This window comes from Hyperolius riggenbachi, chromosome 5 (genome assembly GCF_040937935.1).
Source record: "Hyperolius riggenbachi isolate aHypRig1 chromosome 5, aHypRig1.pri, whole genome shotgun sequence".
NCBI classification, from domain to species: Eukaryota; Metazoa; Chordata; class Amphibia; order Anura; family Hyperoliidae; genus Hyperolius; species Hyperolius riggenbachi.
The window spans coordinates 271,301,482-271,328,803 of NC_090650.1; the positions used below are offsets into that span (position 1 = coordinate 271,301,482).

The window sequence follows — 27,322 nt, forward strand, 5'->3', positions numbered from 1 at the left end:
ACACCATGGAGGTGTAATAATGAATTCCATGAATTACTCTACAGTAATCATCTGTGTATTTCATAGTTTAGACAATCACAACCAGACTTGGCTTGTACATGGATGTAATAAAGCTGATGAAAAGCAAGTGACCCCTTTTTTTTTATACATTTAAAATTAAACTCAAGTCCAGTTAGAAAATGTAGTTGCTATAAGCTTACTTCATGGAAAATTAATGCAGTAACAAGAGCTGACAGACTGACTTCAGATTTAGGGAATGCTTTGGGGCGGTCATCGTCTTCATGAGAAATTGTATGGCATTTGTATTAAAGAGCATTATATGAACTGTGTGCTTGACAGAGCCCCTTAATTGACATCCATCATGCAGTATTTTATTTCTATAGAGAAGAGAAGCCGGCACCGTCTGTAGATATGCTCTTTTATTTTTAGATAATCATCATTAAAGACTGTCACACATAGTGCGACGTTTCGGGGCGATGCCCTTTCTCAAGCTTGTAACAGTCTAGACAATATGAACATTACAACACATACATGTATATATAGTCACCATGGTATTAGCCAATCAATGAGACAAGGCCAAATTGGCCAATCACAGATCCTAAAGCGCCGAGCGGACCTGATGGAAAACTAAACCTATGTAGTAATGGCCAATAGGAGAATAGAGCTGACTCACCGCCATGTATGCCGCCATCTCCTCCCCACGGACATCAGCGTACGGACGCCAGTCGCCATCTGCGGCCTGACCACGCCCACATAGGTAGACGAAGCCACCGCATTGGTGCGCGGCAGAGGGACGGCCCCACGTGACCAACAGGCATACCGATTGGCCACACTTCGGGGAGGCCGTGGAGCGCAGGAACAGACGTGCCATGATACGCACGCTTTCCCACTGTCACCACGTCACCCCGCTGTGGCCGCCCCCTCCGCGCTACCATGGCAACCAGACGCCATGCAACAGACTCCAGCGGGGAAGAATCAGCTGGCATACATAGTGACAGGCACAAGCAGCAATGCAGGAAAAGGAAATGAAAGATTATGATAAACCTTAATAACAATACATGCTGAACGCTGTAAAAATAGATAAATGGGTATGTTATAAAAACATGTGTTATACAAACCAGCTACATATACAGGAATACTGTTGTGCTATAAAAGTGGCAACAGGTCATATTCTCTATTGAGGCCTCTTGGATCTAGACAATCAAGAGTCCTGATCCAAAAGGCCTCCCTATAGAGCAACCTTTTAACCCTACTACCCCCTCTCTTGATAGGTGGAACACCTTCAATAATTTGACACCTGAGTTGATTGACATGGTGTCCATGTTTCACAAAGTGTGCAGGGACTGCCTGATCTATAAGTTTATTACGGATAGCCGATTTGTGAGCTGAAAGTCTAACTTTGAATTTTGAAGTGGTTTGACCCACATATATTAGTCCACATGGACATTTCAATAGATACACTACATATTGTGAATCACAATTATAACATCCCTTAATAGTATATTGTTTACCTAAATGTGGGTGAACAAAGTATGGTGATCTGATGATGGAGTGGCAGTGCACGCAATTGAGGCAGGGGAAAGTACCCCTGCGAGGGTGTCCATCTGGAGGTCTAACTAGAGTTCTCATTTCTGCATGTACAAGCCTGTCACGCAGAGTAGGAGCCCGTTTGTATGAAAGTAACGGAGGGTTTTGAAATTCATAAATGGAGGGGAAGGAGCGTGACAAGGTACTCCAGTGTTTTTTTATTATTCTACCAATGGATTCACTCCAAACATTAAATTGAGACACAAAAGGCAGTCTATTGCCCACACTCCTCCTCCGCCTCTGACAACCAGAGGGCACCCCAACCTCTCTGCGTGCGCCAGTCACCACATCATGGGGATAATGGCGTGACAAAAACTTTTGAGTCATTTCGTTAAGCCGGGACTCCCGTGCCCCGTCTTCACTCACTATGCGGCCAATGCGCATGAATTGACTTTTAGGGATGGCACGCTTAGTTTGAATAGGATGAAAACTATCAAAAAGCAAGACCGCGTTGCGGTCTGTAGGTTTTACATATAGATCTGTATATAGTTGTCCCTCTTTATAAGACACCATTGTGTCCAAAAAACTAACATGATGAGTGTCACTATGTACGGTAAGGCGTATTGCCTCACACTGCTGATGTAACGAAGTAACAAATTCATCCAGGGTCGAACGTGGCCCCGCCCACACGCAAAATATATCATCAATATACCTTAGCCAAATTTTGGCATATTTCTGAAACATTAAATTGGTGTACACAAAGCTTTCCTCGTATACACCCATATATATATTTGCGTAGGACGGGGCCACGTTCGACCCCATCGCTGTGCCTCGTACCTGTAAGAAAAATTTATCCTGAAAGGAAAAATAGTTATGTTTCAAAACAATACATAACAAGTCAATCAAAAATTGAATTTGAAGATCTGTAAAGTCAGACGCAATGAATAAGGTATGTCGGACAGCCTCCACACCCCCATCATGTGGGATGGAGGTGTAGAGGCTTTCAACATCCATAGTCACAAGATAACTGTCTGCTGGAATATCATGCAACTGGGAGATAACCTCTAAAAACATGCCAGTATCTCTAAGATAAGATTTTTGTGCCACTACATAAGGACTCAAAATGTAGTCCAGATACTTAGCCAGAGGGGATAATATTGAGTCTATCCCAGACACTATGGGGCGACCCGGAGGGCATTGTAGGGACTTGTGGATTTTAGGACATAAATAGAGGACTGGTGTCCTAGGATGTTCCATGTGTAGGAATTTAATTAATTGGTCATCCACTATTTTGTGACGGGAGGCTTGAAGCAAAATCCTCTCAATCTCTCGTTGTATGTCCAGTAGGATGCCGCAGATTATTCGTCTGGCTATGTTTACGTGTGGCAGCAGCCATACAAACGTCCACAACGTCCAAAAATACCTGCTGGACGACCAAAAGGAGGCCCACGTCCATCTGCACCTCCAAACCAACCTCCATCAGGGAATGGTTCCTCTGATTTTTTACCACCCAGCACTCCAGAAGACTCTACAGACATATCCAGCCAAGACGAAAGCGGCGTGGTGGACGCCACAGGAAACATAAAGGAAAGGCTACGTCAGAAACAGAAACCCAGGAAATAGAATCCAATAATATTGTGGTGAACATCTCTTCAACCATATTGAGCACCACACAACATCAAGTTCTTAATAAGGGACTGTCCTTTGCCCCCACTCACTGGCCTGATCGATTACAATTAGACATAGAACTACAGAGGTTTTTTAGACGCATTAAACTTAAACACTTTTTCAGTTTGCCACGATTTGTTCCATCTACAGAGTCGCAGGACGATCCAGTCCTAACATTGGGTAACTCCACCCTCCGTACAAAAAGTTCTTTCAACCCCCCATCATGTCAGATTATCGACAATTATATCAATAATGTCACTACAGAGGTAGACAGACTATTTAGGGAGGGAAACCCTGGCCTACATGTGAGACACAATCTCACTCCAGATGAACGACAGGCTATTCGAGAGTTGGAACTCAACCAAGATATTACTATCAAACCAGCGGACAAAGGGGGAGCAGTGGTGGTGATGAACACAACAGACTATGTGGCAGAAGCCTACAGACAACTTGAAGACAGCAACACCTACCAGTTATTACCCTGTGACCCCCTACTGGACATACAACGAGAGATTGAGAGGATTTTGCTTCAAGCCTCCCGTCACAAAATAGTGGATGACCAATTAATTAAATTCCTACACATGGAACATCCTAGGACACCAGTCCTCTATGTCCTAAAATCCACAAGTCCCTACAATGCCCTCCGGGTCGCCCCATAGTGTCTGGGATAGACTCAATATTATCCCCTCTGGCTAAGTATCTGGACTACATTTTGAGTCCTTATGTAGTGGCACAAAAATCTTATCTTAGAGATACTGGCATGTTTTTAGAGGTTATCTCCCAGTTGCATGATATTCCAGCAGACAGTTATCTTGTGACTATGGATGTTGAAAGCCTCTACACCTCCATCCCACATGATGGGGGTGTGGAGGCTGTCCGACATACCTTATTCATTGCGTCTGACTTTACAGATCTTCAAATTCAATTTTTGATTGACTTGTTATGTATTGTTTTGAAACATAACTATTTTTCCTTTCAGGATAAATTTTTCTTACAGGTACGAGGCACAGCGATGGGGTCGAACGTGGCCCCGTCCTACGCAAATATATATATGGGTGTATACGAGGAAAGCTTTGTGTACACCAATTTAATGTTTCAGAAATATGCCAAAATTTGGCTAAGGTATATTGATGATATATTTTGCGTGTGGGCGGGGCCACGTTCGACCCTGGATGAATTTGTTACTTCGTTACATCAGCAGTGTGAGGCAATACGCCTTACCGTACATAGTGACACTCATCATGTTAGTTTTTTGGACACAATGGTGTCTTATAAAGAGGGACAACTATATACAGATCTATATGTAAAACCTACAGACCGCAACGCGGTCTTGCTTTTTGATAGTTTTCATCCTATTCAAACTAAGCGTGCCATCCCTAAAAGTCAATTCATGCGCATTGGCCGCATAGTGAGTGAAGACGGGGCACGGGAGTCCCGGCTTAACGAAATGACTCAAAAGTTTTTGTCACGCCATTATCCCCATGATGTGGTGACTGGCGCACGCAGAGAGGTTGGGGTGCCCTCTGGTTGTCAGAGGCGGAGGAGGAGTGTGGGCAATAGACTGCCTTTTGTGTCTCAATTTAATGTTTGGAGTGAATCCATTGGTAGAATAATAAAAAAACACTGGAGTACCTTGTCACGCTCCTTCCCCTCCATTTATGAATTTCAAAACCCTCCGTTACTTTCATACAAACGGGCTCCTACTCTGCGTGACAGGCTTGTACATGCAGAAATGAGAACTCTAGTTAGACCTCCAGATGGACACCCTCGCAGGGGTACTTTCCCCTGCCTCAATTGCGTGCACTGCCACTCCATCATCAGATCACCATACTTTGTTCACCCACATTCAGGTAAACAATATACTATTAAGGGATGTTATAATTGTGATTCACAATATGTAGTGTATCTATTGAAATGTCCATGTGGACTAATATATGTGGGTCAAACCACTTCAAAATTCAAAGTTAGACTTTCAGCTCACAAATCGGCTATCGGGTAATAAACTTATAGATCAGGCAGTCCCTGCACACTTTGTGAAACATGGACACCATGTCAATCAACTCAGGTGTCAAATTATTGAAGGTGTTCCACCTATCAAGAGAGGGGGTAGTGGGGTTAAAAGGTTGCTCTATAGGGAGGCCTTTTGGATCAGGACTCTTGATTGTCTAGATCCAAGAGGCCTCAATAGAGAATATGACCTGTTGCCACTTTTATAGCACAACAGTATTCCTGTATATGTAGCTGGTTTGTATAACACATGTTTTTATAACATACCCATTTATCTATTTTTACAGCATTCAGCATGTATTGTTATTAAGGTTTATCATAATCTTTCATTTCCTTTTCCTGCATTGCTGCTTGTGCCTGTCACTATGTATGCCAGCTGATTCTTCCCCGCTGGAGTCTGTTGCATGGCGTCTGGTTGCCATGGTAGCGCGGAGGGGGCGGCCACAGCGGGGTGACGTGGTGACAGTGGGAAAGCGTGCGTATCATGGCACGTCTGTTCCTGCGCTCCACGGCCTCCCCGAAGTGTGGCCAATCGGTATGCCTGTTGGTCACGTGGGGCCGTCCCTCTGCCGCGCACCAATGCGGTGGCTTCGTCTACCTATGTGGGCGTGGTCAGGCCGCAGATGGCGACTGGCGTCCGTACGCTGATGTCCGTGGGGAGGAGATGGCGGCATACATGGCGGTGAGTCAGCTCTATTCTCCTATTGGCCATTACTACATAGGTTTAGTTTTCCATCAGGTCCGCTCGGCGCTTTAGGATCTGTGATTGGCCAATTTGGCCTTGTCTCATTGATTGGCTAATACCATGGTGACTATATATACATGTATGTGTTGTAATGTTCATATTGTCTAGACTGTTACAAGCTTGAGAAAGGGCATCGCCCCGAAACGTCGCACTATGTGTGACAGTCTTTAATGATGATTATCTAAAAATAAAAGAGCATATCTACAGACGGTGCCGGCTTCTCTTCTCTACTGAATGTCCCGGATGGTTACCGGATTGCCAAGGCACGTCACATATCAAGTAAGAAGGTGTGCCTCCTCTTCACTCCAATACGTATTTTATTTCTATTAGACAACTGTTAAATATGAAATATGAAGAATGACATCTATAAGCAAGTGTCTCAACAAAACAGGAATAGAGGTAAACCAAACATGGCCCTATTGGTGTGGGACATTAAGTCACTTTAAGGGTTAAAATGCAAATACTCCGTGTGCTGGTGACATGAATGACTCCTCGGGGTGCAATCTGATCTGCAATTGGTATACTTTAAAAAAGCAGAAATGTAAATGCAGTCTCTGACCAAGTTGAGAATTTTATTGCCCTTTAAAACAGCGTTAACTATGGGCCTGTGTACAAATAGGCAGTTAAGGGTTACAAAATCTGCACTCAACTGCTTCAGTGTAATATGGACCATGGTGATTTTTCTATATCTAAAGAAAAACACGATCATAACGCAACGGTATTGATGTTGCATCACACATCACGTGTATGGCATGAGACACATGATAAAGCATATAGTACAGAGAAGTATGCTACTCACTGCAACTGTGATCGCACATGTCATCTGATAAACGCACAGCATGCTGTGCATCAGTCCAACGGAATCTGCTGCACCATGCCACTAACATGTGAACGTATCATTGCAATAGATTTGTATCACGCTGCAATGTGATTATATTGTCAGTTGCAAAACAAATGCAGCATGAAAGTCTCTTAGGCTTAAAAAAATAAATAAAAAATACATGACATACGTATGTCGAAGTTACTCTCCTTGTGAAAATGCTAACCATCTGTATACTTGCTGTATATCTTGTTATGGTTATCTTATACATTTTTACCAATAACCGGCTTCGCAGTTGTAGTGACAGCTTTCATGCTGGCCATCAACACCATCAAGCGCCTATTGGCCATTCCTTGGGATAAGTATGGCAATCAACTGGACAGTTCTGAAAACTTTGTGTAGTGACTTCTAGACAGGAGTACTTTTTTACCTACTCCGTTCATCAGTAATTAGTGAACTAGTCAATTTATTAAGATTGGTTTTCAGTTTTCCTATGCAGAACGCACGCATGAAAACAGACAAGTGTGCTGCCAGCCTGAGTAATTTTAAATTGATATATATGTTACGGCCAGAACCCGAAGTCTGGCCACTTCGGGTTCTGGCCGGTCAGAATGCGAAGTGGCCAGCTCCTGCGGCCAATGTGCGGAACGGGCATGCATATCGGGCTTTGGCCGGCCAGAACGCGTTGTAACTTAACGTGGCCGGCCAAGTCCCGAAGTTTTGCTCACCGCTCCCCGCCGCCAGCTGCTCTCATCTCCCCAGGAAGCCCCACTCATCGCTCCTCCCCCCGCTGCCGCTACTCAAACCTCTGATCAGGGCGACCAGAGAGGCGGAGAGCGGCAGCTCACGCAACCCGCAGGACGCAAACACTTCAATGCAGAAGTGACATAATTGAACAGTTCCGCATATGAAGTGTATGAGTCCGGGCGAGTACCGTGCGCGCTGCCTCCCTCCGCCTCTCTGATTGCCCTGAACGGAGGTCAGAGTAACGCAGGCAGACTCCAGAAAAGCCCCAGCCCAGCGAAGCACCCCAGCCCACTGCCCAGCAAAGCTCCCCAGCTTAAAAAAGGTACCCAGCAAAGCCCACCCCCAGCCATGCAAATCCGCCCCCCCCCCTCCAGCCATGCAAAGCACCCATCAAAGACCCCCCTCCAGCCATGCAGAGCCCCCCCAGCAAAGACCCCCCCAGCCATGCACAGCAAAGCATTTACAGTCATGCAAAGCACCCAGCAAAGACCCCCCTCCAGCCATGCAGAGCCCCCCCAGCAAAGGCCCCCCCCCCCAGCCATGCACAGCAAAGCATTTCCAGCCATGCAGAGCCCCTCAGTAAAGACCCTCGCAGCCATGCATAGTGCCCAGCAAAGCACCCCCAGCTATGCAAAGCGGCCAGCAAAGACCCCCCTCCCCAGCCATGCAGAGCTCCCCCCCATCCATGCACAGCAAAGCATTTCCAGCCATGCAGAGCGCCCCAGCAAAGACCCCCCCAGCCATGCATAGTGCCCAGCAAAGCACCCGCAGCTATGCAAAGCGGCCAGCAAAGACCCCCCCAACCATGCAAAGCGCCCCCCCCCCCGTCCGCCAGACCATGCAAAGCTCCCAGCCGTGCAAAGCACCCCCCCCCCCCGCCAAACCATGCAAAGCTCCCAGCCATGCATCCCCCCCCCTCATCTGTGACTAATCACCACTGTAGTTTGATTTCTACCCTGTGTGACTGCCACAGCAGAGCAGTTAATTTAAAAGCACAGGATGTTAAAAATTTGCTCCCAAAAAAGCAAGATGAAGATACCCTGCAGATTTATTGCAGGATTTGTATCACTTTCAGAGCAGAGAGGAAGTTCCAAGTGCCATTCATGGTGCTGGACAGGACACGGGATGTTCTGGGATTTGTACGTTTTGGACTTTGGCCAACTGACTTTGGCCGTTTCTAGAACTGGCCGGCCAATGTCAGAAATTCCTAGCATTTTGGACTTTGGCCGACGTCAAATCAGCCAGTTCTAGAAACGGCCAGCCAATTCTAGAATTGGCCAATTTCTGGTTTTGGCCGTAACATATACACCAAAAGCAAAGCTGTTAAGTGGGAGCAGCTGACCAAAAATGATATAAATTAGTACATGGCAAGGAAATGAACAGCGCTACTTAAAAACAGACAAGTGCCTACCTGCAAAAGAGTGCAAGCCCCACTTGTGGGATAAAATACACACCTAGCATACACATGACCTGTCTACCACTGGAGGATGTTGGTTTCCGTAACAGCTTGCATGCAACCTATTAAGTACTCGTCCCTCCCACTGCGAAGAAGTCAATCCTCCATGGGAGGGGACATAACACTAACTAAATCCTAACCTACGTATATGCATAGCCTGAGTGCGGCTAATCAAGTAGATTCAAAAATTGAAAACTGCGCAAAAGGTGGATCAGCACATCACCAGGCCGCCTCCGAATGGCCTCGAATCAGAGGTGCGCTGAGCCCCCCCCAGAAACTGCAAACGCACCTTGCACCCAAACGGAAGCTCTTTTGCAGGTAGGCACTTGTCTGTTTTTAAGTAGCGCTGTTCATTTCCTTACCATGTACTAATTTTAAATGTATGGTCATGTGACAGCACCTTCCTGATAGACAGCCATGGAACCTTTGGCCCTGTTCACACTTACAATTGCAAACTGCTAATGATTATGGATAGCGTTTTGCCACTGCTATTTTATTGAGATAAAAGGGGGGAAAAAAAATCACTGTACTTTTTGCAATTTTTGAGAGATCACGATTCAGGCTTTAAATAAAATGCTATTGCGATCGCTCTAAAATCGCTAAAAATTGCTGCATGTAGTGCATTTGCGTTTACTGCAAAAAGCCACCGATCGCAACAGTGAGACCACTGCCACACTTAATTGCATTAGCGCTTTTAAAAGTTATAGCAATCACCGGTGATCATCGGTAAACGCCTGCTAATCGCCCAAGTGTGAATAGACCCCAAGTGTGAATAGCCACTTACAAAGCCTCCCCCTCTCACAAACATATTTGCATGCAAGGAAGTTCTTCAAGTGAATGCACTAAAATGTTAGTGTCTAAGACAGCCTTCCTATAATACTTTTTAATGTTGCATAAAAAAAAAAAATTCATCCTCTAAAAGTTCTGCTCTTTACTTATATTATTACAGTTACATAAAAAAAAAAAAGCTTACAGTACTTTAGTGCATGCTTTACTATCTGCACCACATTACTGCACAGAAAAGAAGATTATTATGTACAAGGATTCAAGCTAATGCTACCACTGTGCTGCACACACATAAAAAGTACATTCATGGCTGTAAAACATGTTGATTAAACAAGCTAATTACAGGTTTCATAAGTGCTTAGATTTACAAGAGCCTAGATAGATCATACCACTTCACTGCTGAATGTGCTTTATAACCCAAAAAAATTATAGAACAAAATCTGGCTCTTCAACGTGCAAGTCATTGAAATATTCCCTTTGCCTCTCCATTTCATTAAATGTGACATTACTATGCTCACTGCAGTTAAATTCACGATCACAAATATTCTACTTAATGAAACCACACAGCTTTAAATTTCATAAAATAGTTAATGCTTGAAACAGCTTTTAAAGTGGCATAAAATCAATTATTTATTTTTATCTGGTAAACAAGTAATAAGAATGCTAAGCAGGCAATCCAAAAGGTAAAATCACTTCATTTTCTTGTTAATAAATGATCATTCCCCAGTTTACCCGACTCTTATTTGGAACACACAAAATTTGGTACACAAAAAGGAAGTTGCAGGGCATGCTGTGTTGTCCTTTTTTGCTTTTCTACTTGCCCTCAGACTTAACTAATGCAGCCTGATTGGCTGAAGCCTCTTCTCCTGTTTTCCCCTCCCACACCTCTGTTCCTCTCTGATTGGCCAATATTTCTCATGCAGAGACAATGCACTTTCTATAGTGAAGGGCGGGCAATGCATACACAATCAGACAGAGGAGAGCAAGGGAGGAAATGACAACAGGATTGGCTTCAAAATAGCCACATTTAAAATGGTAAATGCTAAGAAGGTTTTTCTCTTTTTTTTACTGTAGAAAAATCACTAAAATAAAAATGTGGACAGTGCAATACATAAGTTATGTAAGTAGGGCAAGTATTTATCTACTTCTATACGTGTTTTTTTCTGAGATAGTATGGCTGACAGCTCCTCTTTAAGGGGCTATATATTTACTCAATGATAACAGTCCCCCCCCCAGTGTTCTGGTAAAGTGCAATAGCACCAACGAATGTCTGCAGTTTTGACATTACATAAAGGGGATTTAGCCTTCATTACACGCACTGTGAAGTATATGGAACTTCTATATAGTAATATATACTGTAGAACCTTTGACCTAATTTGGCAAATTCTGCTACCAAAGCTAATAATGTTTGATCTCCCCAATATCCAGCTGTAACTTTGTAGTATTCTGTTCCATACAGTAATATTACAGCGTTTTAATAAATATTCGCTTTGACTGGTATACATACACAGACACTTTTTTTTCTTTAACACATTTAACCAGAACCTAAGTGATTTCAGAACTTGCTTCAATTGATATTAAAATAATTAAATGTACCAGTAATATTTATTATGGGTTAGGAAAATAGCCACTATGCCCACATCATACAATATCACAGAAAGTTGTCTCTAAAGTACACAATATTAATCCCTGCTGCCCCACCAGCTACAACTACACCACACTACCCCAAGGCCCCACCAGCTAAGTAACACTACACTAATCCCTGCTACCCCACCAGCTAAGCTGCACTACATTACACTACACGTTACACTACCCCTGAAAGCGCTCACCTGATCCTGCCTCCATGCTCCTTCTCCCCCTTGCTCCGGTCCTGCAGATGCACACACACTCCTCTTCTCCTCCTGCACCTGCCGATAACCCGAACACTTTGGCTGCATGCCGCTCTACAGCTCCGGTCTGTACTTCCTGGGCAACTCCTACCTTCCTGATTAGTGGTTTCCTGTGTGACCCCGGGGGCACATGTGCACCATATGTCATGTGTGACCCCGGCGCACGTGCACCGCTGAGGTCACACAGGGAACCACTAATCAGGAGGTAGGAGCTGACCAGGAAGTACAGAGGCCCGCAGCTGTATAGCAGCAGGCGGCCGCAGTGTATGATGGGATCTCGGAAGTTGCAGGAGGAGAAGAGGAGTGTGTGCATCAGCAGGACCGAAGCAAGGGGGAGAGAAGCACGTCGGCAGGATGCGGTATGCATATTCAATATTCCATCAGCAGGGTGTGGTACTGTATATTCTGAATGTAAGACTCACCCACTTTTTCCCCCAACTTTGGGTCTTATATTCCGAAAAATACAATAATTTTAAGAAAATTTGTAAGAAAAGAATACCCTCTGGGCGAATACCAATTCCCTCTACCAATGCCTAACCATAAGGCCCCCCCCCTCTGCCAGTTCCGATCCTTAAGACCCACTTGGTGGCGCCTAACCCCAAGAACCCCCTAGTGGTGCTTAAAGGGAAGGTCCAAGCAAAATAAAAAAATGAGTTTCACTTACCTAGGGCTTCTCCCAGCCCCATGCAGCCATCCTGTGCCCTTGTAGTCACTCACTGCTGCTCCAGTCCCCCGCTGGCAGCATTTCGACCTCGGAGGTCGGCGGGCCGCATTGCGTACGTTTTTACGCATTCCCGCTAGTGCAAGAACATTAACACATACATTTTTACGCGTTCGTGGTTCCATGCGTACATTTTTACGCATTGAACTAGTAATGCGTAAAAATGTATGTGTTAATGTTCCTGCACTAGTGGGAATGCGTAAAAACGTACGCAATGCGGCCCGCCGACCTCCGAGGTCGGAATGCTGCCAGCGGGGGACTGGAGCAGCAGTGAGTGACTATGAGGGCACAGGATGGCTGCATGGGGCTGGGAGAAGCCCCAGGTAAGTGAAACTCATTTTTTTATTTTGCTTGGACCTTCCCTTTAACGCCAAGACCCCCCTGGTGGTGCTTAGCCCTAAAACCAGCCTTTGAAGCCCAACCCTAAAACCTCCTTTATCCACTGCAAATAATACAAAAAGTGATACATTTCTAAGATAATAAAGTTTAAAATGACAATTTACAAAAACAAAATTTAATGATATTTATCAAAACACTAACACTAATAATTGTCTCAGGTACTGATTAGGTTTAGCTATGCTGTAGCAGACTACTGGTGGTTTGCATGCCCTACTCTGTCCTTTGCACCACACAGAAATCTGGGAGAAATGGTCAAATTAAAAATGGATACACTTTCCATAGCAACACAGGAAATTCCCCTGGCACTTCAGTCTAATCTTAGGGCAGACAATTGTTTTAATGGTAAATGAAGTTAATGAATGGACAAGGATGTTCTGGTTTAGCAGAAAAGAATGGCATTAGAATGTATGGAGCCATAAACCAACAATGGAATAGTTAATTATTATGTAATGCAGTTTTCGGTATAAACTGTGTGACCGCCTCTGTCGAATTAAGGGGTGAGTAGAAACAGTTTGAGGTAAAGCCTTTATTAAAGGGGCAGAATTCTCTTCACAAGACTGCTAAGCCACTGCCTAGTAAAGCCCAGCACTAGTAGTCAGAGATGATGATTTTGTCAAGCAGAACTTTCAAGTTTATGTTTGAGTTCCATGAAAGAAAAGCATTGTTGATGGATATTAGAGTAGGAAGGTTAAAGTGAACCTTAAAGGGGAACTGAAGTAAGAGGTATATGGAGGCTGCCATATTTATTTTCTTTTAATCAATACCAGTTGCCTGGCAGCCCTGCTGGTCTATTTCTCTGCAGTAGTATCTGAATAACACCAGAAACAAGCATGCAGCTAGTCTTGTCAGATCTGACTTTAAAGTCCGAAACACCTGATCTGCTGCATGCTTGTTCAGGGGCTATGGCTAGTAGTATTAAAGGCAGAGGATCAGCAGGGCTGCCAGGCAACTGGTATTGCTTAAAAGGAAATAAACATGGCAGCCTCCATATACCTCTCTCTTCAGTTCCCCTTTAACTGTTAGGGGGGAAAAAAAAACCAATACAAAACAAAACAAAAAAAAACTTGCCTGGTGCTTCCCCAAGCCCCCTGCAGCCATCTTGTGCCTTCGCCGGTCCTTGATTATCCTCCAGTGCCCTGCCGCGAGGTTAGTTTCATTTTTTGGCCGACTAGCCTATGGCCACGGCCATCCTTGTACGAGTTACAGTAGTCAAGTGCTTCCTGCGCAGTTGCAGTAAGAGAAACCTCGTACTGCGCAGGATGCACTTGACGATGGTAACACATACAAGGATGCGCGTGGCCAGGGGCTGACTCTTAGCTGAAGACAAAACTAACCAGTGGCGGGGCACCGGAGGATATTCAGGGACCAGCGAGGGCACAGGCCGACTGCAGGGAGCTTGGGGCAGCCCCAGGTAAGTGCAACTCTTTTTTCTAACGCAGTTAAGGTTCACTTTAAGTTGTAAAGGAGTGAGCATTATTTCAAACTGTAGCTTGTAATATTTGAAAATGGCAAGGGTACAGTCCTGGATTTTATCCTGCAAAGGATGTATCCATTTTCGGATCTAAGGTTTTCTTTATTCTAGTACAGGGAAAGTTTTCACAGTGAGACTAAGATTTTTCTGTACTTGGTACCTGTACTAGTGGAAAGACCCCAGGGATATTTAATAAAGTTCTTTAAAGAAAAGATCTCCTGTAGACACATTTTACTAAACTAATGGGGCTGCACAAAATTAAAAAGTTTTACATTAACAGAGAGGAAGCCATAAACATTCAGTATCAGTATGGAAAGAGTATTTAAAACAGATTTTTAAGATTTCCTCTAGATCCTAATTTATTGTCCCTGCACATCCCAAAAGTACTAATTTGGGAAGTGGATAAAGAAACGGAGGTGTATTGTCAGTAAGAGGTCAAGTCTGGGCCCGTTTCCACTGTTGCGACGCGATTTCGCCGGCATCCCGACGCTTGTAAAAACGCATGCGGATGCGTTTCCGCATGCGTTTTTACGTGCGATTTCGCATGGCAGGGTGCCATGCGAAATTAACCAGGACTCTGCCAGGGCAAAATAACATTGAAAAAGGTGCGAAATCGCACGCGAATCGCGGGTAAAAACGCATGTAAAAAACGCATGCGTTTTTCCTATTAAATACATTAGCGGCGATTCGCATGGATTCCCGACGCAGGCGAATTCTGTGGGTCCCGTCGTGCAGATTTGGCCCGCCGCCAAATCGCTCCCGCACGCCGCACATATGGGAACAGCCCCGGCCACTTCAATGTACCAAGCGAATCCGCATGTCGGCGGCTCGGCGCCGCATGCGGATTCGCTATGGTGGAAACGAGCCTAGCAGAGAGACTGAACTAGTTTACTTCCACTGCATGCTTGTACCAAACCAATGAACGGATACCCCTATTAGCATAAAGAATAGAAGAACAAGAGCCAAAAGACTTTATACAGGGATTTCTGTACACTTGTGAATTCTTTCGGAAACAATGTGGACTTTTTCTGCTTTGGGATCAAAAGTTAAAGTATGTATGAGGAAGTGAGCAACATGGTAAAGTACATTGGGGTAACACAATAACATACTTTACTATTTGCAGATTTTACATAGTTGTAATTAGGGATGATCAATAATGAGATGCTAAGAATTCTGAGGAAATAGACCACCAACCAAATGAAGCAGGTGTTGCAGGGTAGTGTGATCTATAATGTTTAGGTAACACAAGTGGAGCCATTGTTGACCATAATACTGGTAGGAGACATAGGGAGACCGAATCGTATACCATGGTGCTGTATACCAAGGGATGAAAGGAGGATGAAAGTCTAGACAAAGAACATTTATATTGCTTTTTCTCCTGGCAGACTCAAAGCGGCAGAGCTGCAGCCACTAGAAAGCGCTGTATAGGCAGTAGTAATGTTAGGGAGTCTTGTCCAAGGTCTCCTACTGTGCTGGCTTACTAAACAGGAATTTAACTCACTTCTCCTATGTCAGAGGCAGAGCCCTTAACCAGTACACCAGTGTTTCTCAACATTTCATGGGTATGTACCCCTTTTCAAAGTCTGTGCTGGCCAAGTACCCCTTGATATCGTAAAGACTATTTCAAGTACACCTTGATACAGATGCACTTAATAGTAGTACATGATAATCGTTTCTAAACAGTTTCCCGCATTGGCTATTGTGTTTAATTGGCTGAAATACTAGTTTGGTTGTTTATATTGAATTTATTATTTTCAGAAACTATACATTTATTTATTTAACTTCGATACATCAAGCCCAAGTACCCCCTAGACCCATCAGAAGTACCCCCTGGCGTACCCGTACCACATGTTGAGAACATAGGCAGTACACTATCCAGCCACTGTGGTGGATGAGAAAAAGAAAAAGGGAGATAAGGAGGGAAGGATGGGGAGAGGGAAGGTGGACCAACTGTCAGCCACTAAACTGCTGGGGGGGTGAAAGATATCCAATGTACGGCTCTGGTAAACTGTACTGCTACAGTTTTTCCTTTTTATAGAGGTGCCCAAGGGTTCCAGCTGTAGTTCAGGAGAACATTGTTTTCTTTCAAGAACCAACAGATTAAGGCGCATCCTGTTGTGTGACAGCAAACCAACCTGAACAAATCAGGGACTGCTCGAGGTACAGTGTGATTCTTCATAATTAAACTGTAATAGTCCTTCCCTCCGATTCTTTAGCACTAATGTACCATGGGCAATTAAAGCAGCCATTAGTGAAGGGAGGTTTAGAGAAAGGATCACACTGTCACAATACAGAATACGGTAATTGTTCACAAAATGTGCCTAAAACTGAAGAGAATGCTCCTGCTTGAATGTGCTGTGGCTTAAATGCTCAAATAAAAGCAGTAAAATGCATCACCAATTAAAAGACAATAGAGAAGAAACAACATATGAGCAGAGCCATACATCCATTTTCTGCATCTTTTCAGAGGTACATTATAGTTATCTGGATAACACATGGAAAAGTAAATGATAAACCATCTCAAACATAATATTACCTTGTATTTCTATGCTATAAAGTGGTGAAATCTATGGGGTACTGGAAGATCATAATAAAAAACAACATAACCTAATATAGCATACACACTCTTTACTCCAACAGGACATGTCAGTTCATCATAACATGAAGGACTCTAGTTTCAAGAATTTTCCCATTTGCAAGTGAGTGAGTGAGTGAGTGAGTGAGTGAGTGAGTGAGTGAGTGAGTGAGTGAGTGAGTGTGTGTGTGTGTGTGTGTGTGTGTGTGTGTGTGTGTATATTTGTATTTTAAATTGAAACCATTCATTTTTAATTTTTCCATTTATCACACGCAGTGAGCAGTGGCAGCCCCAATAAGTCTGCAAGTTTTGCCCATCTCACCTTTTGCTAAGATTACAGATACAAAACTTAGACTTTTTTTCTACCATCACTTAAAGATGAAAGCCTAACGATTCTTAATGTTTAGCTATTTAAAATAGCTATTTAAATAGCTTGCAATAGTATAAAGCTGAACACAGAGTGGCAATTGTACAACCAATACAACAAACAGCAAGGGGCTATACATACAGCAAATGCTATGTTGCACAGTCAATCTGTAGAATATTAATAGTGTCAGGCCAAGTATGGGACATGTAAACAGCTTTATAGTGCTAGCCTCCTGGAAACATACTGGATCAAAAACTGCTAAAATAACATTGTGCATACACATAAATGGAAGGTGTCTAAAGTGATAAGTTAACGGGCTTGCCCATTAATTCTACGGTGTATCTAGAATGCTGGCAGACAAAAGAAAAGCAGCAATAAAGAGGACACAACAGCGGGGTCCCACTTCACCATTTACTGAACAGTTCAAGCAAAACTCTAACAAAAGTGCAACCTACAATATGCATGGACCCTCTAAGACAGGGGTGTCCAAACTTTTTGGACCAAGGGCCATATCACCGGTCTTGAGATTGCTAAGGGGTCGATCTAAGGATATTAAACATTTTTTTTTCTCATTTCCACGAGGTACAGTATATGCCTCATTTAGTTTTGTTAAAACATTTCCTTTGGAAATAAATTATATACAATGTGTGGAGTTAGCATGTCCCCCTTCAGTGTGCAGAGGCATCTGGTAGTAAGTGGCTGCTGCTTGTGCTGTTAATGAGTGGCTGCTGCTAGCATAGTGGCTACTGCTGGCATAAGTGGCTACCCTTCACTCATCAAGTCCAGGCCCAGGTATCTGTTCTTACCTCCCCACATAGACTTGTGCAGCCATTTTCTGTAGTCCCATAGTGAGTAAGTGGGGGTGAGTGGGTGCAGCATGAGCAGAAATTTAGTACAACTTGAGTTAGTTAAGTGTTTATTAGCATCTGGATAATTTTATAGTATAGAGATAAAAGGAGATAAAGGCTACCATTGGGGTTATTGTGGGCTAAGGGTGGCCACACACCACACGATGAAAAGATCCAACTTTTCACCAATTCAATAATTTCGATAGGTTGTCCCGAAAAAAACAAGAACACTTTTTTTTCAATCGATAAATCCTATCAAATTTCCTACTTTTTTTTCCTCAAATTTTTGGAGATTGGACATGTTGGAAATCTCAGAACAACGTTATCAAGAATTGTATGGTGTGTGATGGATTGTCAATTACTTGATGTACAGTTCCAATCATTTTCAATTATTTTTTTCATGATTAGGGAAAAAACAAAAAGGAACACAGGTGTGTGGTACATTGGTCAGATTTTTGAATTGTTACAGTCAGAAAAATGCATCGCTATTCTTGAATTGAACAGATATTTAAAAAATTGTATGGTGTGTGGCACTGGCCACATTTAGACTATTTTAAGATCAATCAGAATGGTAATGCAATTAAGTTGCTCTGAGAAAGGGGACATACATCTCAGCTTCGATATGGATTTCCTGGGATTTGCAGTCAAGCAGCACACTTAATATATACATAAATACCAATTAAAGGAATTCTGTAGGGGGGCGGGGGAAAAATGAGTTGAACTTACCTTCTAATGGTCCCCCGCAGACATCCTGTGCCCGTGCAGCCACTCACCAATGCTCCGGCCCCACCTCCGGTTCACTTATGGAATTTCCGACTTTAAAGTCTGCAAACGACTGTGCCTGCTTTGCAGTGTCCTCGGTCCTGCTGATGTCAAAAGCAGCGTACTGCGCAGGCCCAGTATGGTCTGTGCCTGCACAGTACGCTCCTGGTGACATCAGCGGGAGCGAGGACACGGCCACGCAGGCGCAGTGGTTTCCAGACTTTAAAGTCGGAAATTCCAGAAGTGAACCGGAGGCGTGACCGGAGCATCAGTGAGTGGCTGTGCGGGCACAGGATGTCTACGGGTGGACCATTAGAAGCCCCGGGTAAGTTCAACTCGTTTTCCGCTGACCCCCCTACAGTATTCCTTTAACGTCAATAAGAGAATATTACTGTATCTTCTTGATATTCACTTGTTGGATCACAGATTTTCCTGTAGGAGTCTCTGGATAACAAGACCACAGCATCCATAATTGCCATTGTTCGCCTTATTATGGTAGGCAGAGTGATGGTAGGAGAGTGTGTGCTACAGCCATCTGAGGAAAGAGCTAAATTCTGAAACGCCATGCGTCATGGTGACCCGGCTCACACTCAGTATTTCCTGTTATAGATTTTAAATGTCCAAATAAATTTTGATTTTAGACGGTGCGGATCCTGCTATCCTATTTATTATGGTAGGCATAAGAGCATTTTTCTCTCTTCACAGTAATTTTTAATATGACTGAGAAGCCATTCAGAGACTACACAAACTGGCTATGAATAGAAAGAGAAGTCCCACAGTATCATGCACTGGGGACAGAAGTGTCAAAAGCTTTGGAGAAGTTGAGCCTAGTTCTTTGCAGGAACCCCACTGACACCCAAGGAAGATGGAAAAAGCTTGAAAACATACATGATTCAGTAAACCTGAAATGTTTTAAGAAAAAAATAAGAAGAAAAAGCACAATTCAGGATTACTAGTCACTGGGTGATGTCTGACCTTAATGAGGATTGCTGAAATGTAGTGACAGTAAATTAGTGGTTCTGCTGTTGCATGTGCATAGCATACGCCCTGGTTTTATTAAAGATTCTCGTGGTCAAGGAACGCACATGAATGCAAAAGAACACATACATGAACACTTGGAACGCTCTCATAACAAGGTGCCAGACCATTTTAATTTTAAAATTTGGAAGGGATTACTCCATATGCTTTATATGAACTGTCTGAGTCCCTACAGATGTGCAAGATTTCTCCCCCATGTAGAATGAATGTGTCACTGCAGGAAATCCAGCTGAGCACATGGGCCTCGATTCATTAAGACTTATCGAATTGGTTTGGTAAAATACCGAATTCGTTAAGTTGATTTCATCAAATTTATCTACAGCTGTTTACGAGCGTTCGGTAATAATTCGGTTATCATTCGTTAGTGATGCGTTAAAACGGAAGAATGTGCAATTCATGACAATGAAAGTGGGCGTGGTTTAGCATTACATTTAGGATTAGTTATCTCCTTCACTGCTCTGTCGTTATTCCTGTCAGATCATTACCGACAGAGAAGATGGAGCCATTTGAAGTGGTTATGTATCAGCTGAGAGTGATTCAAAGGCGGAGAAGGGCAAGAATAAGGTCTAGAACCATATCAATTTGCAAGAAAATAGATTTATTTGCTATAACAGGACATCTGCATTTCTCTTGAATCATCTTGTAAGAGAACACAGGCAGTGCCAGGGTTAACTAATTTGCTAGCTGCACTATATTTTTTTTTAGAAAAGGCTCCTATCAAAATTGTGGGATTGTCCCAAGCCACTTCCAGAATCCTGGTCCAGGTGTTAAGCCCTATTCAGAATGTTGCTACGTGGTGTTCAAAGTATTGCCTTTTACCCACAATTTCATGGGAATCTTATGGCCTTGTGTTAAATTACCGCTGAAAAATGGAAATATCGACACGTTACCGAATTGTTATCGAATTCACAACGAACGCGGAAAAACCTTGATGAATACAGCTAGAAATCGATAAACTTCAAATTCGGTAATTTAACAAACTGGAAAAAGTTATCTCAAAGACAATGATGAATCGAGGCCATGGAGTGCAAAAGGATGCAATAGACTTTACTTCCTGCAGGCTAATGAGACAGGGTTTCCAGCAAGTTTCTTCAAAATGTAAGTAAAGATCAATTGAAAGTGCGTGCCAGTAAACTGACTTCTATAGACTTGCTGACATAGGCTATACAGGATTTTGTATTAAAGTGGAGTAAGCCTTCAGTATCCATGGTACAGAAGAAAAAAAATGTTTCACAGCCACACACACACACACACACACAAAAAAAAACAAACAAAAAAAAAAAAAAAGGAGTAGTCTCACACATGGAGAACAACCATCTCTCATATTAGCATGCTGGAATTCTAGCCAAGGAGCACATCATCTTTCCGCAGCCTACACTAGACCACATGAAGCTAAACAGTGATTGTTACCAAGCAAACCCCACAAAAAGAAAGACTTTAATCCTAATCAGCTTACATTTCTCTCATACGGCCCATAAAGACAAAATAAACAGGCTGATGTATCAGCTAAATGTAACGTCAATGTACCTTTTTCCAACTTTATGCATTAGATCTTGTTGCACTGTACTAACACAAATAGAGAAAACGAGCATTACCAGTTATACTGCATGACATTAATAAGACTGAGGGTTTGCATGACTAATGTTCAGAGCCAATGAGCTAATGATACAGTCTAACTGGAGCCATCCAGCATACTTCCAGTACTACAGTTGGATTTTTTTTCTGCTGTTTCTCCCTCTCATCACAACAGCTTTTTGTACATGCTGACTGAACTCTGAGACCTTCCCCAGTTACGTGGCCTGTACCCTCTTGTCTGTTTAGCTCCTCAGGATGCCTCATTCTACCACCCAACAGGCATTAAGAAAATCAACAAGTGTCTCACCAGTTGCAGAATGGCCACATATTTCAAATGGGCAGACTTGTTATAACTAAAGCAAAACAACCTGAACTGCCATCCATAGCGGCTTTGACGTTTACTTTTATTACTACAGATGGACAACTCATGTAAAAACCATGCTAACAGTTATAACGATCAATGCCCTGTATTCCGCACTTTTTAAATGGCATCAAACCCTCAGAATGTAATAAGATTGGCTTAGAGAGGTTTTACATTTTTGCAAATCATTTTGTAGGTATTACTGATAAAACTATGAGAAACTGTACATACTATACAGAGACATGATATGCATTTTTATCCAGCTTGGATACATCTAAGAGAAAACGAGGTTTACCTTTAACACTCTCAAGCTCCTTCCTGTAAAAAAAAACAAAGTGCTATTATATACTATTCTAAATTAAACATTTAACGTTAAAAACATTATGATTAACCAAATGCCTAAACAATTTTGAAAATTAAATGAGTTATCTTCAAAAGAGAAATATTAATTCACAAAATTTTACAAATCTCCGTACCAGCTGATGTTGAGTGGATACAACATGCTGCTGGTAATATATTACATATACTAGTAGACCCAAGCCCATTTAAAAACAGGCTCTAGGGTCTGTTTCTCGACGACGCCCGCCACATGTTACTGCGCGTGCACCCGCCGCGCGCACACCCGGTCGTCTGCTCCCACGCCCACCCGGCTCCCTCGCCCCGTCCTCCTATCTCTGTGAGGCTGGGTCCGTGCTGCGCACATGCGCAGTAGCAAAAAGCACGAACCAGCTACACAGGGACAGCGTGACACAGGGACACAGGGGTTTTATTATAGAGGATATATATATTTTAGGGTAGTACGTATCATATTGACAAACATGGCTCACAAGTTCTTGTAGAATTGCCCATAGAAAAGGAGTCATTGAATGGCAGCTGCAATGAAGAGCGGTGGAGCAGGTAATGAACACTTTGCTGTACTGTTCTGAATTTGTAGAGTGAGAGTTTAATCTTGCAGATCTGTGTGTGCGTAATAGTGAACACACGTGTAATTTTTTTTAACAAAAAAAATTTGGGTGGTGGTTGGAAAGATGGTGGCCACATTCGATATTCATTAGGTGGAGGGGGTGGGGAGAGTAGAAGGGTGGTTAAGATAGCTCCATTATTTTGGAGGGAGTATTTACACATTATGGGGAGGGGAACGGTAGCAGTACTCCATCTTGCTTGTTATGTTATGTCAGAGAGAAAAAAAAGGGGGGGGGGGGGGGGAAGCGGCTGCTGCACCACTTGTAATGGGGGGGGGGGGGGTGTCGGCCACACCGCTTATGATAGAAAAGTATGGTGGTTTCACGTGTGTGTGTGTGTGTGTGTGTGTGTGTGTGTGTGTGTGTGTGTGTGTGTGTGTGTGTGTGTGTGTGTGTGTGTGTGTGTGTGTGTGTGTGTGTGTGTGTGTGTGTGTGTGTGTGTGTGTGTGTGTGTGCGTGCGTGCGTGCGTGCGTGCGTGCGTGCGTGCGTGTGCGTGCGTGCGTGTTCCCCCGCTGCGGATTAGTTTCGCCCTGGCCATGCTTATCCTTTTTTGCGTTCCCCTCCTATTGCAGATCCTTCTTCCCTATTCCCCTTCTACTGCACTCCCCTTCTATTGTGTTCCCCTTCTATTCTCAGGTTGCATTAAAAGAAAATGGTTTGCTCATCACTAGTTGGAAGCTACACAAGGTCTTTGTACCGTTAGTACTTTCTGCACTTCCTGGTTTAAGTGTTGCCATGGTTCCCCATCCATTTGACCATAGACCTTTTGTCTGAATTGATGCAGGGGACATCCATCCACATTATAAGTCAGCTTTTGCTTCAGTGTATTAGTATTAGGTCGTTTGGATGGATGGACAATACTAATTAGTATTAGGTCGGTTGTATGGATGGACAATGTGACTATGGACTGCATGCACTGAGAGCACACCAGTCTGGCACTGCTCTCTGTACGTTGTATGTAGCTGGAAAGGCCACAGACTGCATACAGTGTTACTCTTTCTGGGCACTATGTCAAGCCTGACACAACTTCACTTAACCAAATACCTAAAATACAAAGCGAACAGAATGCAAATTGTACTGAACTGGTGTTATTGTGACACATAACCCATCTTTTAACTTCTGCTGCTGAACAGTGTTTGAAATGAGGTTTCCTTTTATTAATTCCTTTGATGCACTCCTAAATATATATAAGCTGCAGCTATTACTGAGGTTTTGTGGTTCTTGGCAGGATACAGACAAACTGCTGCTTTAGATCAAACACTTCACAGAATTTTATTTTTTTTCTAAAATGGTTTATTATGTCCAAGTGATTTATTAAATGTTAAAATGGTATGTGGGACATTCTGCATTTGCTTGTCTACTAAGCAATTTGATGTTCATGTGCAGAATATTAGTGCATTATTTAACTTATTTAAATAAAGAAAAGTTTACCAACCATGTTTTCAGCTATATCTGTGCTTTGCCGCTTGCTACAAATACGACAATTCACATTAAAACATACTGGCCCATATGCAAATCACTTTTTCTCCTAGGTGATATTTTTAAACTCATCAATAAAATGCATTTTAAGCCATCAGAAAGCAAGAAAATACTCAACATAATTTTGATAGTACTTTTTCACCTACTTTTTTAGTTGAAAAGTGCTAGAAAGTTATTTTAAAATCAAAGATGAAAAAATTATCTCCTAGGAGAAAACTCAGGTGAAAAAGTGAATTGCATATGGCACAATGCATTTTAAACCACCAGCAAGTCAGAAATACTCCAAATAATATTGATATTACTTTTTCATCAATTTTGGGGTATTTTTTCCAATTGTAAAATGTTGAAAAGTTATTTTAAAGAAAAGATGACAATTATCTCCTAGGACATAACAAGAGAAAAAAGTTAATTGAATATGGTCCATTAAGTGCAATGCAAAATGTAAGCTGCATCAGAGTACGGCCCAGTGCACACCAAAACCGCTAGCAGATCCGCAATACGCTAGCGGTTTTGGGAGCTGATTTCAGAGCGATTCTAGGTATGTTTAGAGAGGTTTTCTAAACATACCTAGCGGTTTTGCGTGCGTTTTTGTGTAGCAGATTACACATATTGTTACAGTAAAAGCTGTTACTGAACAGCTACTGTAACAAAAATGCCTGGCAAACCGCTCTGAACTAGCGTTTTTCAGAGCGGTTTGCGTTTTTCCTATACTTTACATTGAGGACGAAACGCTTCCGAAAACCGCAAACGCGCAGCAGGAGGCGCGTTTGCGGCTTGGCAAAAACCGCAAACCGCCGGTGTGCACCATCCCATTGCAATACATTAGACAAGCGTTTTTAGAGGCGGATGCGGCCGGCGGATCGCTCCAAAAACCGCTCGGTGTGCACTGGGCCTACCAGTGTGTCTCCGTTGCTATGTACTATGTGTAATGAGCTAAAGCCAGAGAAATGAACTTTTTCAACAAGGTGTTGGACCCCCATATTAATCAGATTCCAGTTGGTGTAGTGTAATGTTAGGAATACTATTATTATTATCATCATCATCTAAAGGTGTGCTTAAAATAGGGGCCCTGGTCAATAATCCCATACACCTGGATTCTAGGTTTTAGCCCCATTTTACAATAATGGTAGGTCAACCGCTAGTAAATGTAGTATAAGCTGTCACTCTGTGCCTATTTAAAATATACTGATGGTAAACTAGCTATATCTTTTTCATTGCTACGTCAGTCTTACTTCCTTTTCTCTTGTCTATACTGCTTATCACCCTTACACAGTTCCTATAAACACTTCAGCACACAAGTCTGGGAAATAATTGGAAAGTTGTGTACAGACTGATGATATTTGATAGACATTATCTAGTGCTATTCCTAAATGGCACTTTCATAGACTCCAGTAGTTTTATTTTGCATTTATGTGTTTCTGTGTAGCATAAATTTGTAATGTCAATTAATTTTTTGGGCTCATGTAATTAAAAGCAAACTTTTGGTTATGTTGTGGTAAAAAAAAAAAAAAAAAAAAAAAAACACACAACAACCCACAAACCACCAGCAGGTTTGCGTGTGTTACCACCCGAATCACGCATAATAATTCTAAATGACTTTGTATATAAAATGTTTGTGAACATTTCCAAAGGTTTTAAGGTACATACACTCGTCTGGACGTCTGAACGACCGGTCGTTTTAGCGTCAAATCAGGCACGTGTACAAACGATCGTTCAGCTGATAAGACTGGATTTGACTGATGTGCCAAGCGTATCCGTCAAAGCCAGCGTTATCAGTTGAACGATCGTTTGTACACACGCCGGTTTGACGTCCAAACGACCGGCCGTTCAGACGTCTAAATGACTGGTCGTTTGAAAGAAAAAAAATCAGACGTGTACGCACCTTTACAAAGCCAGCAGAGGATAAGACTGTCATGTATACTAGGCAAAAGCCTCTTGTGAAAAAAAATGCATGGGAAAATTGTTTGTGTGTGAAATTTTCAAATGTCAAAAACTCAAGCCTGTATTGGGAACGAGGCCTAAATCAGTTATTTAATGATAGCCTGATAAAACTAGAGATCAAAACTATAATAACAATGCCCATGTAGGTCAGCAGACTCTGCAGTGTGTGGGGAGGACAAGTACACCAACCTTTTCTTCTTCTTGTAGCTCTCTAGCTGCATGTACTGAATATGCTGGAAGCGCTGAAACTCGCACTGCTCACACACATCTTCCAGCTCTGACAGACGTCTCTCCACAGCCTCAAAACTTTCTTCTAGCTTCTCTGAAGCACAGAAATAAAAAAATACACAGATTAAATCGAGGAGATAAAAATCAAGAAGGCAAAACAAAAACAATCAAAAAGCTAGAGATTATCTTGATTTTTTTTTTCTATTTCGCTACATTCAGTATTAAACAGACATTTAATTTTCTACCCAGTTAGAACATTTATCAAATGAATATTTTAGGTCTACCAGTATTGGTCCAGGTGAGCAGATTACAGAGGTTTTTGCTCCATGGCCTGATGTGGCATAAAATTAGGGGAAAATCTTACTGATAAGTGAGTCATTTGATTTACTGTACAGAATTGTGTCTTAATAAACCTACCCATGATGGCATGATGCTTTTTGTGCTTTGTGATTTGAAATTGACATACTGAGTAATATGTCTGTACCCGGTTCTAATAAAAATGAAAAAAAAATATATATATACTCACAGGGGTCTAGTCCTGAGAAAAGAGGTGAGTGGACTCACCTGGAAAACCCCTGTGCGCCAAAAAATGGCCGTAGTCAAGCAGAATGTGGGCGTGGTCATGGGTGGGGCCAAATATACATGACCTTAGCAGTGATGTAAAAGGTCTGCCGGGGAAGTTTGAGCTCTGCCGTAGTGTATCCCCCCAAAATAGATGTAATCTGACAGCATTTCACCAAAAAGACACATAGGCCTCAATTCACTAAGCTTATCTCCTGTCTTTAATAACGTTTCTAGAGTTATCACCATGGTGATAAGGCATGTAGTATTCAGGAAACATTTTACCTTAGGCAAACCTAAAGTTAACTCTTCTGTCCTTAAAATAACTCCAGAATTCTAAAGTTAAAGACAGGCTGTTAATTAACTGTGTGTGAAAATAACTACAGAG

The 27,322-nt window shown here is 42.6% G+C and overlaps 1 protein-coding gene across 2 annotated transcripts in view; it reads right to left on the minus strand.

The window, feature by feature from the left end:
• Positions 1-27,322, minus strand: part of DTNBP1 (dystrobrevin binding protein 1) — a 224,233-nt gene that overhangs the window by 121,386 nt on the left and 75,525 nt on the right. For both annotated transcript variants that reach the window (XM_068236931.1, XM_068236930.1), the window contains exons 6-7: positions 26,335-26,467; positions 22,058-22,080 (exon numbers count right to left, since the gene is read on the minus strand). In XM_068236931.1, coding sequence (XP_068093032.1) covers positions 22,058-22,080; positions 26,335-26,467 — 156 coding nt within the window. The remainder of the gene's footprint in view (positions 1-22,057; positions 22,081-26,334; positions 26,468-27,322) is intronic.